This window comes from Elgaria multicarinata, chromosome 9 (assembly GCF_023053635.1).
Source record: "Elgaria multicarinata webbii isolate HBS135686 ecotype San Diego chromosome 9, rElgMul1.1.pri, whole genome shotgun sequence".
Lineage (NCBI taxonomy): Eukaryota > Metazoa > Chordata > Lepidosauria > Squamata > Anguidae > Elgaria > Elgaria multicarinata.
Genome location: NC_086179.1, coordinates 98,045,865 through 98,060,856, shown reverse-complemented (window position 1 = coordinate 98,060,856; position 14,992 = coordinate 98,045,865). Strand labels below are relative to the sequence as shown.

General features: G+C 42.1%; 1 protein-coding gene across 1 annotated transcript in view; it reads left to right on the top strand.

Moving 5' to 3' along the window:
* Positions 1-14,749, top strand: part of CD9 (CD9 molecule) — a 49,462-nt gene extending 34,713 nt beyond the window's left edge. Inside the window, exons 2-8 of the mRNA XM_063134397.1 lie at positions 587-689; positions 5,733-5,830; positions 6,875-6,949; positions 11,103-11,195; positions 11,938-12,009; positions 13,688-13,771; positions 14,354-14,749. Coding sequence (XP_062990467.1) covers positions 587-689; positions 5,733-5,830; positions 6,875-6,949; positions 11,103-11,195; positions 11,938-12,009; positions 13,688-13,771; positions 14,354-14,419 — 591 coding nt within the window. The 3' untranslated portion in view covers positions 14,420-14,749. The remainder of the gene's footprint in view (positions 1-586; positions 690-5,732; positions 5,831-6,874; positions 6,950-11,102; positions 11,196-11,937; positions 12,010-13,687; positions 13,772-14,353) is intronic.
* Positions 14,750-14,992: the final 243 nt, after the last annotated feature.

Below are 14,992 nucleotides of genomic sequence, written 5' to 3'. Positions count from 1 at the left end.
AAATCCATAAACAAACAAACAAAAAAGAATACAATACCCTGCCTGGTTTACCAAGGCTGCAGTGTTCACTTGTAATCGTCTGCCCTTAAGAACAGCAGCCTTTTAGCATGAAAAAAGGAAACAACTGATTAAGTTGCCATATGATATTTTTCCTGCTAAAAGAGTTGACCAGTTTTGGCCTTGATAGAACTGCAGCTGTTGTTTAATGGAGGAAGCATTTACATTATTACTGGATGACTTCTGTTGAAGATCCACAAAGCAGGTACACTGCCAGATGCTTATCTCTGTGTATTTTTAGTGATCTGAGAATACACCCTAAAATGCTCACAGGTTTTTGAGGTTCTGTATTGCAGGGCAAGATTAGTAATGGTGAGCATACTATCATATTGTTCCTTCTCAATGAGAAACCCAGATTAACTTCCAAAGGATCATAGGGTTCCTGAGAACACCATTTGAAAGCCATTGACCATATGACTATAAAACAAAGTCAATAATTTCTATGCGCAAAATTGATTTGATAGATACGTAAAATAGAAAAATGCAGAATGCATAATTAAAGTGTCTGGGTTTTTCCCTCTCTCCACAGCTTGCAGGAACAGCTGTCCTCGCAATTGGACTATGGCTTCGGTTTGATTCGCAGACAAAAACTATTTTTGACCAGGACAACAATCATACAACATTCTATACAGGTACCTCATGTGAGATATTCTCAATCCTATAAGTGGCACACCAGTACTGAACCCATGATAGTTTTAAAGTACAAAATGGAATGTTTGTTGTAGGACTCTACCGTGAAGCAGGGAACACGGAGCGTACTTCTACATTAGCTAAATAAATAAAAGTCAGTATACACATGTACACATACTCCAGGTTGGAGCCAATGCTGATTATCTGTTAATGGAAAGAAAACTGCTACTGAAATAGATTTCCCTCCCTGCAAATCTGCATGGAGCAGATTTGGGGTTTATGGGGACTGCACAGGGGAGGAGAGGATGGGGAAGTCTTGCTGCACAGGTGGAAGTTTGCTCAAGCAACATTAGATCCAATTCTCTGCTTACAAGAAAAGACTAAATGTTAGATATTTAAAATCTAACAGTGACAGTTCAGACTACGCACTAATCAAGGCTAGAACAGAGGAAGCCCAGTCATTCATAGGACAGTGTGTTGCACTACAAGAGTTCAGTTTCCCTTTTAAGGCCTAACTGGACCAACAGGCCAGTCTTTACGCCAGACGTGGGGAATCTTTTTTAAGTCAAAATTTTGTCAGTGGGAGGGAACTGATTGGAGCAGGGTCACATGAGTAGGGCTGACTGGGGGGTAAGACCAAAACCAGACGTCAGTAGGAACATCCCATCCACACTCATCCATCCATCCTCCAGCCATCCACACATTTCCCCACAGACACACTCACCACTATCGTGATCTCTTCCTTTTCTGGTTTCCATGGTGGACAATATGAAAGAAGCTTCCCTTCCTCAGTACCCATCACCAAAACGCAGTGGGCTGCTGAGAGAGGAATATAGCATTTCCTTCCTCCACTGGTAGCTTGGTTGGGAGGGAGGGGTTCAGAAGGAGAGGCCACATGTCAGAAGGAAACCCACTGCAGGCCATGTCCAGCCCACAGCACCATGCCACTGCCACCTCATGCCAAAATTCATGGCCGCAAAGATTTTTTTTTTTAAAAAATGCCAATTTGATGCTGAAAGTCAGTTGCAAAGCACTATGGATCACTATAATGGTCAAATTTAGCTTCTTTTCAAGTTAAATTTCGCCACTGTAGTGTTCCATAGTGCGGGGTTGGGGTGGAGAATACTTTACCAACCTTTAAACTGGATACTTTTGAACAAAATAACTTCAAAGGGAGATTTTGATATAAAACAGAGAATTTAACTTTTCAAGAAGTTCAGTTCTATCACCTTTGACCTGAATCCAGATAATAGGCACTTCCAGAATAAAGTCTTTTGCATCTGCCAGGACTTAGACTCCAGTGTTATAGCAGGAGAATCTAGTGAGGTTTCCAGAGCACAGCCTTGTCCAGTTTCTTTGGATGAGTTTCAGTTGGTACAGCTCAAGGATGTTGACAAGGTGCATGGACAGGTTTGTGCAACCACTTCTGTATTGGATCCTTGCCCCTCTTGGCTAATAAAAGCTAGCAGGGATGGAACAGCCGGCTAGGCCAAGGAAGTGATTAATGCCTCCCTGCAAGAGGCAGTGGTCCCAGGCCATCTGAAAGAGGCAGCAGTGAGACCACTCCTGAAGAAACCTTCCTTGGACCCAGAAAATCTTAGCAACTATAGGCCAGTGGCAAATATTCCATTCCTGGGCAAGGTCCTTGAGCAGGTGGTTGCAGGCCAGCTCCAGACACTTGGCCTACTCTTGGATGAGACTGATTATCTGGATCCATTTCAGTTGGGTTTCAGGCCTGGTTTTGGCACAGTTACAGCCTTGGTCGCCCTGTACGATGACCTATGTCAGGAGAAAGACAGGGGAAGTGTGACTCTGTTGATTCTCCTTGATCTCTCAGCGGCTTTTGATACCATTGACCATGGTATTCTTCTGGAACGTCTGGCTGAGTTGGGAGTGGGAGGCACTGCATTGCAGTGGTTCCGCTCCTACTTGACGGGCTGGCTCCAGAAGGTGGTGCTTGGGGAACATTGCTCGGCCCCATGGATTCTCCAATATGGGGTTCCGCAGGGGTCAGTCTTGTCCCCCATGCTGTTTAATATTTACATGAAACGGTTGGTTGTAGTCATCTGGAGTTTTGGAGTGCGTTGTCATCAGTACGCTGATGACACGCAGCTCTATTTCTTTTCATCTTCATCAGGTGAGGCTGTGGATGTGTTGAACCGGTGCCTGGCAGCGACAGTGGATTGGATGAGGGCTAATAAACTGAAACTCAATCCAGACAAGACTGAAATGCTGCTGGTGGGTGGTTCTTTTGGCTGGATGGTGGGTGTTCAACCTGTTCTGAATGGGGTTGAACTCACCCTGAAGGAGCAGGTTTGTAGCTTGGGGGTTCTCCTTGAACCATCTCTGTCACTTGAGACTCAGGTAGCCTCGGTGGCACGGAGTGCCTTCTACCAACTCGCCCCTATCTGGACAGGGATAACCTAGCTTCAGTCGTCCATGCTCTGGTAACCTCCAAATTAGATTACTACAATGCCCTCTACGTGGGGCAGCCTTTGAAGACGTTTCGGAAACTGCAGCTTGTGCAAAATGCAACAGCCAGATTGATAACTGGAACCAGAAGGTTCGAACATATAACACCGATTCTGGCCTGCCTGCATTGGCTGCCTATATGTTTCCGAATCCAATTCAAGGTTCTGGTTTTAACCTATAAAGCCTTACATGGCTTGGGACCAGAATACCTGACGGAACGCATCTCCCGACATGAACCTATCTGTACACTGCGCTCAACAGGTTCTCTTCCGAGTGCCTATTCCAAGGGAAGCTTGGAGGATGGCAACAAGGGAGAGGGCCTTTTCAGTGGTGACCCCCCCAATTATGGAATGATCTCCCCTATGAGGCTCGCCTGGTGGCAACATTGTTATCTTTTCAGTGCCAGGTCAAGACTTTTCTCTTCTCCCAGGCATTTAACGATATATGCTAAATTTGTTAGTTTTTTAATGGACACCAGAACTGTTGTTGTTTAAATGGATACTGTTGTTTTATACTGGTTTTTTAAATATTTTTGATGGTTTTAAATTTTGTATATTTTTTTAATGTTCACTGTTTTTAACTTTTGTAAACCACTCAGAGAGCTTCAGCTATGCGGCGGTATATAAATTAAATAAATAAATAGGATTTATCCCACTATAAGTGTTAATTAGCTTATCAATGACAGCGTGCGTGTTATCATCAATACTGCTTTGTAAATGGTCACTGTAGCAATTTTTACATACATTTCAGCTTTAACACAATTGCTACAGTCTGTATTTTTTGCTTTTAATTTGCCTCTGACCTCACTACTTATAATTCCCCAATCTCCTTACCATCTTAGTTGCCAATTTACGATAACACTTCCTGCATCTGATGAAGTGTGCTATAGCCCACAAACTTTTATGCCATAATATTTTAATGCTGTTATGCTGCATAATTACTGCATTTTCACATCTTGGTACATTGGGTACATTTCCATCATGCGTGTTTCGACTTTTGTGATAAACTGTTTTGAATTATTCGTTTAATGTTTTTATACTATTGTGCGTTTGATATTGATATTTACTATTATTATTATTATTATTATTATTATTATTATTATTATTATTTATATAGCACCATCAATGTACATGGTGCTGTACAGAGTAAAACAGTAAATAGCAAGACCCTGCCGCATAGGCTTACATTCTAATAAAATCATAATAAAACAATAAGGAGGGGAAGAGAATGCAAACAGGCACAGGGTAGGGTAAACAGGCACTGGGTAGGGTAAAACTAACAGTATAAAGTCAGAACAAAATCAAGTTTTAAAAGCTTTAGGAAAAAGAAAAGTTTTTAGCTGAGCTTTAAAAGCTGCGGTTGAACTTGTAGTTCTCAAATGTTCTGGAAGAGCGTTCCAGGCATAAGGGGCAGCAGAAGAAAATGGACGAAGCCGAGCAAGGGAAGTAGAGACCCTTGGGCAGGCGAGAAACATGGCATCAGAGGAGCGAAGAGCACGAGCGGGGCGATAGTGTGAGATGAGAGAGGAGAGATAGGAAGGAGCTAGACAGTGAAAAGCTTTGTAGGTCAACAGGAGAAGTTTATATTGGATTCTGAAGTGAATTGGAAGCCAATGAAGAGATTTCAGAAGTGGAGTTACATGGTCAGAACGGCGAGCCAAGAAGATGATCTTAGCAGCAGAGTGGTGAACATAGAATTGTCTATTTAATATAGTCACACTTTTGTGAACCTGAGTACAACTTGCTTGTGGGAAAGTGGCATGCAACTATTAAATCAAAATAAAATCTGAGTTTCTCTTTGATAGATGCATCAAAGGGTTTGTTAGGATTTGCACAGTTGGGCTGCCAACTTATGAGTGCAATATTGTGGTGCTCTAGTTGAGTCAGGAGGAAAGAATCTGTGGCCTTAGCTAGACCTAAGGATTATCCCAGGCAAATGGCGGGGTTGTCCCTGCCTGCTCCCAGGATCCTCTGTGTGTCATTTGGATGCGCAGGGATGATCCCGGGATATAGGCCTGGTCTAGCTATGGCCTGTGTGAGCAGGTAGGCAAACATGGGTTCTTATGGGCTGAGTTTCTGGCTAGCAGGCTTATATGGCTTGGCAGTTAATTTCCTGCATTTGCACACCTACCCTGGCTTGGATAGCAGATGGTGAAATTGCACCTGCTGCCCTGACATACCCCTTATAAGCAGAGTTTGGTATGTGCACAAGACTTCAGGCATGCAAAGAGTGGAGCAAAAACTCCTGCCGTACTGAAGTATCTCAAATTGCATACTTGCCATAACTGTGCACTTATGTGCAATGAAATGATGGGAAGCAGGAAGACTGACTCATTTTTCTTCTTAAATCCATCTTCACTTACAAAATCTGCCAGTTGGAAACCCTGGTTATAAAAGCTTGTCCTGAAACACTGCTACAAGTAGTTTGTTTTTCAATCTTGGGGATTCTTTTTTATTAGGCAGCGTAACATGCCAGAAGCAGCAAGAACCATACTACTGGCATTGTAGCTGATAGCCTTCATGTTGAGAATAAACATTCTTTGTTTCTCTTTTTCTTTTTAAACACTCCTCCAGGGGTTTACATTCTAATTGGAGCTGGTGCCCTCATAATGCTTGTTGGTTTCTTGGGATGTTGTGGAGCAATACAGGAGTCCCAATGCATGCTTGGCTTGGTAAGTATTGGTTTTGAGGGCCAGTTTCTAAGCCTGGCAGAATGAAATATTATGGTTTTTGCTGGGCTGTGCCATTTCATTTCTCAGCGTCTGTCCAGAAAGGATATTTATTAACTCTGCCTGCAGAAGTATGCCTATAAATTAGCTTTTCATGTGTGAACTAGTTCCTACATGCATTGGAACTCATTCTAATGTGTGAACTGTCTTCAGTAGAAAGTGTTGTTTGAATTCATACTTGATAGGAATAGAAAGGTTATTTCCATTGTGTTTCAGCTATGGTGGCTCTTTCTCACCCTTACTATTTATTTTACATACACTTATATACCACTTCCTTGCCAAGTTTCTCTGTGGCACATGTATTGTAAGGGCATAGGATTGCCCCTTTATTAAAGCAAGTCAGGCACATACACACACACACACGCACACACACACACACACAGAGATTTCCCCATTATTAACCTCAAAATTCTACTACTTATAAAAATGACACCTGTTCCGTAATAATTGGACACTTGGCATCTACCAGATGAGGTGTCCAATTGTTCAAAGTCTGAAACAATTGACACAGGCACAGCAAGTTTAAAAAATGATGCCTTTTTACCCAATTATTTATTCACCATATTTATATCCCGCCTTTTTTCCTCCAAGAAAGCATACATAACCCTCCACGTCTCCATTTTATTTTCACCACAACAACCCTGTGAAGTAGGCTGGGCAGTCTGTGACTGGCCCAAGTCACCCAGTGAGCTTTCATGACTGAGTGGCAACTAGAACCCAGATCTCCTGACTCCCAGTCCAACACTTCAGCCACTACACCATACTGGCTCTGACCTGCCATACCATTCAAGAATGTTGCTCTTGTATGGATAACTGAGATAAAGTATATGAAATGCATTGAACATTCTAAAGCACTAAAATAATAATAATAATAAAATGTTAAGTATTATCATCTCATGATTTTAAAGTAATCTGCATTTATCAAGGGTGCTCAACTGTGACCTGTCTTTCCCTCCCTTTCTCTCTCTCTCTCTTCTTCTTCCCTAGTTTTTTACCTTCCTTCTGTTGATTTTCGCTCTTGAAGTAGCTGCTGCCATCTGGGGATTTGCAAACAAATCAAAGGTAGGTCAAATCTTCTTCATTCTGACGTTATTTTTCAAAGTTGCCTTTAGTGTGCCATCTAGAACCGTGACAGCCATGTCCACTGGGTTTCAGTAGAGCTGGGGAGTGGGGGGCCTCTTTCAGTCAAGGACTGGATTTTAGAAAAGCTCTTAAGGCCCACATTCCTATGGTGGGAAAAGGCTGCGAAGGCAAAGGGAGCAGCAGATGGAAAGGCAAAGGTGTGGCACGTAACCACTCACTTCCTTAGGTTGACATTATAACCTTCACAAAAAATACCTATAACAACAACCTCTCGTGCAAGTACTGAGTCATTACTGACTCGTGCAGGGACGCCAGCTTTTGTTGACGTTTTCTTGGCAGGCCTTATAGCGGGGTGGTTTGTTGTTGCCTTCCCCGGCCGTTATTACAACAAACAGCACCTCAAAAAACATATCATCCAACAGCAAACTAAAAAAAAACCACCTACAACCCCCCCCCCCCAAAAAAATCCCTACCATCATAAGGGCTCTAACTAAAAAAAAATGCCTGCCTGAATGAAATGATCACATGAATTTATTTTAAAAGCAGACCGGGGACCATGTGTGCCTCCCTCCAATACTTTAGGGGTTGCAACTGAAAAGGCAGGTTCATGTGGGAGAAGGTGATTTCTCCGTGGGATACCCTGGTCCCAAGTCATTGTTTTCTTTAAGAGCCAAAGCCAGCAGCTTCAACTGAGGCCCAAAACAAGATGGAAGCCAAGGAAGGTGGAGCAAAATTGGATTAATTCTGCTGTTGATTACAGACACAGGTCTGATTACAGCGTTCTGGCAAACTGAAATTTCGAGACTCCGTTTCAAGGGCAATACCATGCAGAATGTGTTACAATAACCCAACTTGGAAGTGACCAGGGCACAAATGACCGAGACGGAGTCTGACTCCTCTAGGAGAGGGGATAGCTGACAAACTAGATGGAGTTGGTTAAAGGCACTCCTGGCTGATGCAGTCTTCTTTGCACCCAAAATAGGGACATTTCCAAGCTAGAAACATGTAAAATAACATCTAAAATAGCTTTATTTATTATTTTATTTTATTTATTGCATTTCTACACTGCTCAATAGCCGAAGCTCTCTGGGTGGTTGGCTATGTTCAGACGACATACTAAGCCACAGAGGTTAAGCATTTTGAGCTAAACGTTATGGCTTAGCGTGTCATGTGAACCATTCCTAACCTTTGTGGCTACATAACCATGGTTTAAATACACTCACTAACCATTTGCTGCAAAAGGGTTAGTGGCCTAACCATGGTTTAGTGTGTTGTCTGAACAGGCCGTATGTTATTATTATTATTATTATTATTATTTATTTATTTATTTATTTATATAGCACCATTTATGTACATGGTGCTGTACAGCATAAAACAGTAAATAGCAAGACCCTGCCACATAGGCTTACATTCTATTAAAATCATAGTAGAGCGATAAGGAGGGGAAGAGAATGCAAACAGGCACTGGGTAGGGTAAACAGGCACAGGGTAGGGTAAAACTAACAGTATAACAGTATAAAGTCCAAACAGCATCAAGTTTTAAAAGCTTTAGGAAAAAGAAAAGTTTTTAGCTGAGCTTTAAAAGCTGCAATTGAACTTGTGGATCTCAGATGTTCTGGAAGAGCGTTCCAGGCGTAAGGGGCAGCAGAAGAAAATGGACGAAGCCGAGCAAGGGAAGTAGAGACCCTTGGGCAGGCGAGAAGCATGGCATCAGAGGAGCGAAGAGCACGAGCGGGGCAATAGTGTGAGATGAGAGAGGAGAGATAGGAAGGAGCTAGACCGTGAAAAGCTTTGAAGGTCAACAGGAGAAGTTTATATTGGATTCTGAAGTGAATTGGAAGCCAATGAAGAGATTTCAGAAGTGGAGTAACATGGTCAGAGCGGCAAGCCAAGAAGATGATCTTAGCGGCAGAGTGGTGGACAGAAACCAACGGACTGATGTGAGAAGAAGGAAGGCCAGAGAGAAGAAGGTTGCAGTAGTCCAACCGAGAAATAACCAGTGCATGAACAAGCATTTTGGCAGAAGAGACAGACAAAAATGATCGAATCCTGGCAATATTATACAGGAAAAAATGACAGGATTTAGCTACTGCCTCAATATGAGGAATAAAGGAGAGCGAGGAATCAAATATAAAGCCAAGACTACGAGCTTCCTTGACCGGAGTAAGTGTAACATCATTGACAGTAAGAGAGAATGAGAAATGAGGAGAAGGTTTAGGAGGAAAAACAAGCAGTTCAGTCTTTGCCATATTAAGTTTCAAACGACGATGAAGCAGCCAAGCTGAGATATCTGAAAGACATGCCGAGATACGGTCGTGAACATCAGGAGAAAGTTCCGGAGATGAGAGATATAATTGAGTATCATCGGCATACAGATGATATTGGAGGCCATGAGATTGAATAAGCTTACCCAAGGGCAACATGTATAAAGAAAACAGTAACGGGCCAAGCACCAAGCCTTGCGGAACCCCTACTGAGAGGGGAAAGGAGGAAGACGAGCTGCCATTAGCCAACACGCTGAAAGAGCGACCCGCTAGATAGGAGGCAAACCAGTTATAGACAGAGCCACAAAGTCCAAGGTCATGAAGGGAATCTAAGAGAAGATCATGATCAACCGTGTCAAAGGCTGCAGTTAGATCAAGGAGAATAAGAACGGAATAAAGGCCTTTAGACTTGGCAGTAAGGAGATCATTGGTGATCTTAGTGAGGGCTGTTTCGGTGGAATGCAAAGGACGGAATCCAGATTGAAAAGGATCCAGAGCAGAGTTACTAGAAAGAAAGTCAAGACAACGAGAGTAGACCACACGCTCCAGGATCTTTGAAACAAAAGGCAACAAGGAGACAGGTCGGTAGTTAGACAGAGATAGCCTATCAAGAGTAGGTTTCTTGAGAATGGGAGCGACTGTAGCATGTTTAAAAGCAGAAGGAAATGAACCAGAGGACAGAGAAAAATTAATAATATGAAGCAAGGAAGGGAGGATAGCGGGAATGAGATTTATAAAGATGCGAGAAGGAATCGGATCACGAGAACAAGTGGAAGGCTTCGAAGAGCGCAGTACTGTAGACAGTTCATCAGCTGAGACCGAAGGAAACGTGGAGAAATTTGCAGGAGGAACTGACGGATGAGGAACAGGAACTGGAAGAGGAGCAGAGCTGGCCAGATCAGAGCGAATAGTTTGGATTTTAGCATTGAAAAAAGAGGCAAAGCTATTAGCAGACAGAGAGGCGGGGAGAGATGGTGGATTAGGCTTCAGAAGAGAATTGAAGGACGCAAAGAGCCGCTGAGGATGCCTAGCATTTGACTGGATCAACGTTGAGTAGTACTGCTGTTTGGCCAGTGAAATGGCAGAAGAGAAAGAGGAGAGTACAAATTTGTAATGGACAAAGTCCGCCCTGTCCCTGGTCTTACGCCAAAGGCGTTCAGCTGCCCGGGAACAAGAGCGAAGGTAGCGGAGGAAGGAGGTGAGCCACGGTTGGGGTTGAGAAGGGCGAACTATCCGAGTTGTAGATGGAGCAAGATTATCAAGAGTTGAAGATAAGGAGGAATTAAAGGAGGAGACAGCTGATCATGGTTCCAGTTGCTGTCATGATCCCATCTTGAACTGTCCTACGCTTGCAAAGGAATTGGTGAACTCTTGTCCTGAGCATTTAATCTTAAAGCTACTGTCCTACAGAAAGCATGCCATTTAGCACCCCCAACCCCAATTTTACCTGGACTTGTAGCTGAGAGGCTGGTTAAGTAATACTCCAGTTCATACCAGGGTTTCACATCCTTGTTCATGGCCAATCCTTAACCATAGGTTAGGTATTCAGATGTAATTCTAAGTGTGGTTAAGTGTTAGATCTGTGTACAGCCTGAGAAGCATGGAGATTTTTCTTCTTCTTTTTCAGAGATTAGCCTGAAGGACTTCAGCTGCCTTGCTGTATACAACGTGTCTTAGGTTTTTACTCGCCTTTATAACTAAGGTTGCAATCTATGCATGTTTAGAGAGAATTAGTTCCAGCGTTCCCCAGCCAGCTTGGGAGTTGTAGAACTTTTTTCTATCTAAACATGCGTAGGATTGCACTCTGAGTAACTAAAGCAAGCTCTTATGTCATTATTGAGTGAATTATGATCTTGTATTTTGTTTAGGTTGTTGATGAAATGGAGAATTTTTATAAGGCAACTTATGACAAAAAAAGTGAGCCTTCTGCCAGAGAAACTCTGAAAGCCATTCATCATGCAGTAAGTCAGATCTTCTGTATTTGTTGTGTGTCTTTCCTTCTGTAACATTTCTAGGTCACTTAACCATGTATGATTGAGAGATGGGCTGGGCTGCTGTTCCTCGTCTTTACTCCATGGGTATTTTGTAGCTGATACCAGGCTGCATAGAATTGTGAAGCAGTTACAAGAAGAACCATGTGTTACATGTATTACATTGCAAGCATTTTTCAAGATGAACTACAATGTTTAGCATGCTGGGAATATTTACAGCCCCTCCTCATGTATTTATTTATTTATTAATCTACATGTTAGGGGTGAATTGCCCTCTGGGAAAGCCGCTCCACAAGAGGTTCCTGTAATATAAACCACAGCGGAACATCTTGATTAGTCATGTGGGGGCTCTCCCTGGCCACTACAACCAGCCTCCCCTAAATTTTGCCTATCTTTTCATTCAGTTGAGATATGACAATAGGAAAATTGTGAGGGGATAAATATGAGTAGAGGTTAGGAGGTAAAAATGGAAGCCAAAGGGTTAAAATGTAAGGTGAGATGGGTAATGGTTTACAACTAATAGGAGATTTGATCCGTATTATCTCTTTATCTAGGATTTTCTGCAGACATGCTTTAGCAGACTATAAAACTATTTTAGCAAAGGTCTTCCAGGTGACATCTTAACTAAATCTGTGGACTTATATGCTTCTAGGACATACATTTCAATATGAAAGTTGCATCTCAATATATGAAATTTTTCTTTCTGCTGTAGCTAAATTGCTGTGGCTATGCGGGAGTCTTAGAAGCGGCGATTTCAGAAACCTGTCCCAAAGGGGTTACACAGGTATGTAGGAATAAACCCACTGTATTGAAAAATATTGTGTATATTTTGGCTTGAACTTGAATCTGATCCTCCTCCTGCCATTGTTCACCGAGGACCTACAGACTTCTTTACAGGCAGCAGGCAAGTCTTTGGCCATGGCTAGACCAGGCGATATCCCGGTGATCGCCCCAGGATCATCCCTGTGCGTCCACCTGATGCACAGGGCATCCCAGGCGTCGCGGGTTGTCCCGGCTCCTCGAGAGTAACTGCGGGGAGCCGGGTACAGGGCACAGAGCTCCTCAGGAGTTCTGTGCCCATCGGGTTGTTGTTGTTGTTGTTTTAAAAAAACACCTTACAATTTCCATTCAAGCACTTGTGCGCCCCTTCTCCTTTAAAAAACAAAACAAAAAGGCGGTGCGATGCCGCGCACCATGTGTAGACAAGGGCGATGATCTTGCGATCATAAAATTGCGAGATTGTCACTCTGCAATCCCCTCGTCTAGCCATGGCCTTTGTTGCAGGCAGCTCTTTGTACCAGTATATTTTAAAGTTGAGGAGATACAAATTTAGGTCTTATCTGACCCTATCAGTTAGCAGCTTTTCAGTAGCATGGATGAAGTGAAGAAAAGGAATGGCTTTATCAAGAAGAAGGAAAAATGAGTTAAGATCCTCATTCAGCTCTCATTGAAGCATGGGGATGTGGCATGTTGAAAGAATTTGGTGCACAATCCATCCAACTGTATAAAGTTTAAGTCCCACTGATTTAAGTGTAAGAGATTTAAGCCCATGTTTTAAGGTGGTGGAGCTTGACTTTAGCTGGGCTGTGTCCTAGACATACTTGTAGGTTAGCAAAGACTTGAATGGAACTGTGTCTTCATCTTCACCTTCATGGATGGTCCAAGGGTTCACCCTCTTTGTGTAATGTCTGTTTTGCTATGTTCCTCTATACGTGATGATATAAGCAATGCCCCCAAAAGCTTCCAGACTAAATTTCAGCAGCTGGAGAGAAGAGAAGGAGAGGAAAGGGAGAGTTGGATTAATGGGAGATGGAGAATTTGAGCAAATTTATTTATTTATTTATTTATTACATTTATATACCGCCCCATAGCCGAAGCTCTACAAAAGTTTAAAACAGTTGCTTTTAGTTGGAAATGAAAACAGTCAAAAGTCTTCATGGAAGGAAGGAATACATTTTAAACGGAGGTTTGAAGTAACAGAGAGCTATCACAGTGTAGGTGTCACATCCGTATTTTGCTAACAGCACAGTGTAGAATTATACAAAGACAAAAATGAAACCTCTTCCTCTTCTTCACCAGGGGACTCTCAGGAGAAGTAAATTGAATCGTTGGTCAAATCTGGTGGAGCTTGAGAGCTCCATATGGTTTGGCTGGCCCGGGTAGCCATCCAAAATCTGTGATCTCCACCAACTCTCCTCTTTTCCTGATTTTGAGGTACTACAAAGCTTAGTGTGACATGAGGAATGAGCCTCTCTCTGTCTGTATTTTGTCGCTGGGGCAGGAGCGAACCAGAACAAAAGGTTGGATATACTTATCTCTGGTGAACACATATATGGACTGCTATGTGTGAACCTGGTTGGTCAAGTGCATTCCGCGTGGTTAAGCAGAATCTAACAAACGCCATCTCTTTGCTGTTTGTGTGTGCAGCAATATTGAATATGACAGATCAATTTCTCTTCCAGCCATGCCCTACTGCTATTAAGGACTTCTTCACTACAAAGCTGAACGTGATTGGAGCAGTCGGTATTGGTGTTGGCGTGGTGATGGTAGGTTGTGACCCTTCCATAAGGTTTGGTTTAGGGAATAATGTTGCATAATGATGAATGTGACTCTTTAATTTATTCAATCATGTAAAGCGGCCATGGCACGCCAAGTCACCCATGTGGATTGGTTTTAGATTGTGTCATCTGTCCTTCCTGCTACTTCCTAGATGTTTAAGAGAACAACATCCGGCTTCTCTTAAGGACTAAGGATGCAACATACTATAAATAAATACAAATTAAAACTTACTATGAATTTTGATATGGAATGTTTATATGAAAGATTTTGTGACTTTTAGTTAGACCCATTAACTTATATTGAGTCTGACTCATTAATTTGCCCTATCCCACTTTATAGATGAGCCTTGCAGTAGAGATCACATATAAGATATTCCATATAAGCTGGAAATTAAAAATATATATCTAAAGGTATGCTAGACTGATATTAAACGTTTATTGGCTTGAGTCTATACAATTTCAGTCACAGCTAAATCCAAACCAAAATATTTAATAGCTTGGCTTGCTGATCTAATTGGTATTGCCCTTCATGAAGAAACCCTGGCATTTTGTGTATATATTCTTTTTCAGATTTTTGGAATGATTTTCAGCATGATCCTTTGCTGTGCTATTCGCAGAAACCGAGAAATGGTCTAAAGCTATTTCAGCCGCCCCCGCATCCCCTACCTTCAAGGAATCTCCAGTTATTAACTCCAGCATTCTGAAAGTCATTTTCTAAAGTTATATATTTGTTTTTTAAAAATGCTTTGTTTAGTACTGATGTTATTCACTTTTGCTTTTTATGTTTATAAAAGCTTAAAAGGAGTTTATTGCTGAAAAGGTACTATATTTGTTAAGCTAAAGTCTACAACTTGTATATAAGGTTCTTGTCTCTAAATTGATGTCTTGCTTTCTTCAAACTTACAATTGGGATGTAATTTATGTTGGAGAAAATTTGATACTTAATAAAGATTTAAGACCATATAATGACTTGTTTTAAGAAATCCTTTCTTTTCTGTGTATCTTAGAAGAGTTATAGGGCTCACCATGCTGAATGCTTGCCATTTAGTAAGGTCTGCCTCAGGTTTAATACCTCCTGCTACTTCTTTCCCCCCCTCTTTTTTTGGCTAACCCAGGCAGGCAACAAAACAAGAAACTTACTGAGCCCCTTCTAGTCAGCCATAGGTGGCTGTTGGGCTTGGTTTGGTTGATGGACTAAATTACTCAGGA